Below are 4067 nucleotides of genomic sequence, written 5' to 3' on the forward strand. Positions count from 1 at the left end.
CAGAAAGTAAATGATACCAGCTATTTTATACTGGTTCGGATTCAGAATGAATCCTACATTCAGTCCCTTTGGGTTGCAAGGGTGTTCTCTTTCAAGTATGAAGTTGCTTAGTACATATGAGGTTGTGTTGTTATACACCAATAGCTTCCTCACTTTGTTCTTTCCTCTCTTCTTGATACAATACCTCACCCGTGATCTTTCTCTCTTTCTTCTCTCCATAGTTACACAATAAATCTATAGCAGACTACAATGCTTGTTTGAAGTAGAACAAAGAGATCGATATTGATTCGTTCAAAGTATATCCTTCCTTTGAATCTTCTGTAGTATATATATGAGAGTTGGTCTCCATTCTTCACGGCGTGATAGTTCCATGACTGAAAGGCAACCCAAGGGAGTTGATTCTTAGAATCAATCAAGATGATTTTCTTCCAAGAATAGAACGAAACTTCTTTTCGTTGTTTCCTTTTCTTTGCAAGCCGTTGAGATTGAATATTCTTTGTAGATCTTCTATACTGATTGGTTGATCTTCTATACTGATTGATTGATCTTTTATACTGATTGATTGATCTTCTATGCCGATTGATCGATGTCTTCCATAAATAGCTGAATCGAATATCCGTTTTCAATGAAACTCGCAATCACAATATATTTACTACTTGATTCTTGCCTTTGGATCTTGACTTGCACGTTTGACTCCTTAATTCTTGCTTTCAGATCTTCTGCTAGAATCTTTCCAATTCTTGTGACATCCTTCTTTTGAATCGGTTTCCTGCAAGTAGAATTAAGTTATTGTCTATCATTAAAACATATATCTAACAATCTCTTCATTTTTTATTATGACAAAAAAAAACTTAATTCATTTTACTTTGTCCATGTGAACATGTCTCTTTGTTTTCTCCTTGACTTTTTTGTAATATTAAAGTGAAATGAAGTGATTTTTCGATTACAACCCCCCCGTCCCGTAATACTTAGGTAGAGTTATTAAGTGACTTTTTCATTACAAAAGTATATTTAGTGATGAGTGATCATCCATGAAATGAACACATGGTTTATGCACTTTCATTATAATTCTCAAGTTCCAACGTTACTATCCTGTTCTTTAAGATTACCAACTCAAGTTTTGTGTACGAACTTATCTAAGGCCTGGCCGATTGGGTAAATACTAAATAATAATAGACCATCAATGAATAAAAGTTATAAAGTAAATGAAAAAGGAAAAGAAATTACTCCGAGAAAAGAGAACAGAGAGAAGGTAACTAAATAAGATATCTATATATCAAGTCTCAAGATTGGATTGTAAAACCAACCAACCGCTGAAGTTTCGTTACAAGACTCGACTATGAGTACTCGAAAAGACTCAAATAAAAAGAAACAGACAACAGATACATAGTAATGGATCCATAAGCAGGATCATCTTCTTATTATGATTGCGCTACTTTCAGATTTGTTCGTAGAGAAACTGTCTTTCATCAACCTCACTGGACCCTGCATCGCCAAATTTAACCAATATTAATCAAGAACGGTATAACTAACGGGTTATTACTCTATTTTTCAAGCTATCATATCTAATTGGTACAAAAAGCTACATATTATTGTAAATCGTTTAATCTGATAGTGTAAAAATTAAGTACAGGAATTAAAGTACCTGGAGCAGTCAGTAGAGGGACTGATCTTGTAGGGAATGTTAACGCCACAAGCACTAGGAAGTCCAGCGGCTTTGCCCATATTAATACCCTTAATAGCATAAGCAGCTGATTTCAGGCAAGTGCATGCAGTCTTGCGGTCAGCTGGGGTCCGGGCAGCACCCAACACACCTTTAACGCCGCCACAACACCTCCCTAGAGGGCCGCGACTCTGCAGATAAGGGAGGCAAAGAGCCAGGCCAGACTGAACCTGGCCGCAGCTCAGTGCCTCTGCATGGGGTGCAACCACCACCATGCAAAGTAACACAAAGCACGCAATCTTGCCAACCATTTCCATTCTTAAAAAAAATGGGAGAAGATGAAAATAATAGAGAGTATAGTGAGGAAGTGGTGAACAATATACTAAAGATGTTTTTCCTTGAGTGTTGTGTACATAAGCTACTGAGAATCTTGTGGTATTTATAGAGAGAAAATTGGACATAAATTAATGGCCAGCGAATGGAAGATAGAGAGAATTAGTTGGCAGTTTAATTATATTCGACTGAGGTGCATAATTAGGGAGGTGCCGCTGCCTATAAAGTCAGGTTTAGTTCTTACGTGTTTGACTTTTACGCTACGATTTAGGCATTCTGAAAATCGACAAACATAAAAGACCATGGTCCCAATCCCAGCATTCCTCTATTTTAAGTAAATAAAAATTACTCTGCATTTACATTAGTAGGTTACTTTTATTTGTTTATAACAAATAATTTATTTTATTTTTAAAATTATAAATCTCATTTATTATGAATAGTTAATAAATATCTTTTGAATAACATGAGAGTATAACAATACTTAACACTTAGGTATATATAAGTTAAAATCTTTTGTTTTTTCTTTAATAAATTTTTGGTAACCTACTTTCCAAGTAACAAGAGAGTATTATCTTTCAAGGAGCAACTTTTTACTATAATAAAGCATAAAAGGTCTCAAAGATTCAAAAGATGTAATAACATTATTTTGCAATATTCGAACTAGGAGAAGCAGAAATCCAAGTAACTCTAGCGACAATGAGAACTTGGCTAAACTACGCGTCAATACGTTCCAAAATTTAGGGATAAATATAACATTTACATCTTCAAATGAACTCATCATCTTCTGGGTATCTTCACAAATAACCTCTATCTCTCGTGAGACTATATCATTCTTTTTCGTATCATATTCACCATATTGTTTTGCCTCTGACAAGATATTTTTTTTCTTTCTAAAGAATGTTTCACAATTAGATGTGGAAAATACATGAACCAATTTCAAATTAATGCAAACAATTCATCTTTGTTTGTTTGCCATGATAATAACCCCATTCTTTTTCTTCTGCAATGTTCTGAGGCACTGACTGCCCATATCGACCTTGTACGTTCCTGAACTTTTATGCATCGAATACATCCCAATTCCAGTCTCACTTGAATATATCAAAACATCTGCTTTTGACAATAGTTCACCGACCATATCTGCATGCATGAGTTTTGATCTACACTGTGTTTGGACATTTCTTGAGCGAGGTCTATCGGAAACGGCTTTTATACTAATTAGGGGTAAGGTTTGCGTACACATTACCCTCCTCACATCTCACTTGTAGGATTTTACTAGGTATGTTATTATTGTTGTTGTTGTAATGTGATTGGACATTCTGGAAATGAAATTAAACTTTTATTAGTACTACAAATTTTTCTTTTCGATGTCTAGTTCACATTAATTTTTAAGTCCCTTCTTGCTTTCTCTCCAACAAAGGAAGGAATAGGAATTTAATTGCTTTTATGGTACTGTAATTCCACTTTATTGTCTTCTAGTTTTGAACAATATAATGTCTTTTCCTAGTTTCTGGAGACGTTGTAATTGATCTACTTATGGATTAAGTACACTTGAGATGAAAACATTTTATCTCATAAAGTTATGTAAAACTCTTTCGTATCATAGTCTAGACATTTTTTTCTCTAATGAAGAGATAATCCCTTCACTTGAGCTTCATATATATATATATATATATATATATATATATATATATATATATATATATATATATATATATATATATGTCTAAATGCAATGAGATATCGAAATTAGGAATTTCGATACCGACAATAATTTTTTTTTCATTTTACATGTCTTACGGAAAAATTAAGGTACCAAACAGAAAAAACGAGTTTAAACAAATAAAACAGTACAAAACTATTAGATATCATACTCCTATTACGTAACAGTTGTAAATTTATATACTCTGCCTCAAAAGAATGTACAAATCATTATTAAATAGCGGATTAACTTTTTCCTTTTTTTTCCCAATTACATATCCAAAACTATTTTAGTGATATTTCGTATCCTTGCCAAGTAAAGAGTGAATACTAAATCCAATTTTGACTCTGTTATCATCAGAAGTTATTTCTA

General features: G+C 33.3%; 1 protein-coding gene across 1 annotated transcript; it reads right to left on the minus strand.

The window, feature by feature from the left end:
* Window positions 1-1248: 1248 nt before the first annotated feature.
* Window positions 1249-2080, minus strand: LOC107760129 (non-specific lipid-transfer protein 2-like). The gene is made up of 2 exons (XM_016578145.2): window positions 1646-2080; window positions 1249-1485 (listed from the first exon to the last, which is right to left on the minus strand). The coding sequence occupies exons 1-2, from the start codon at window positions 1978-1980 to the stop codon at window positions 1476-1478; spliced, it is 345 nt and encodes a 114-aa protein (XP_016433631.1). The 5' UTR covers window positions 1981-2080; the 3' UTR covers window positions 1249-1475.
* Between the last annotated feature and the right edge of the window lie 1987 nt (window positions 2081-4067).

This window comes from Nicotiana tabacum, chromosome 24 (genome assembly GCF_000715075.1).
Source record: "Nicotiana tabacum cultivar K326 chromosome 24, ASM71507v2, whole genome shotgun sequence".
In the NCBI taxonomy this organism is placed as follows: domain Eukaryota; kingdom Viridiplantae; phylum Streptophyta; class Magnoliopsida; order Solanales; family Solanaceae; genus Nicotiana; species Nicotiana tabacum.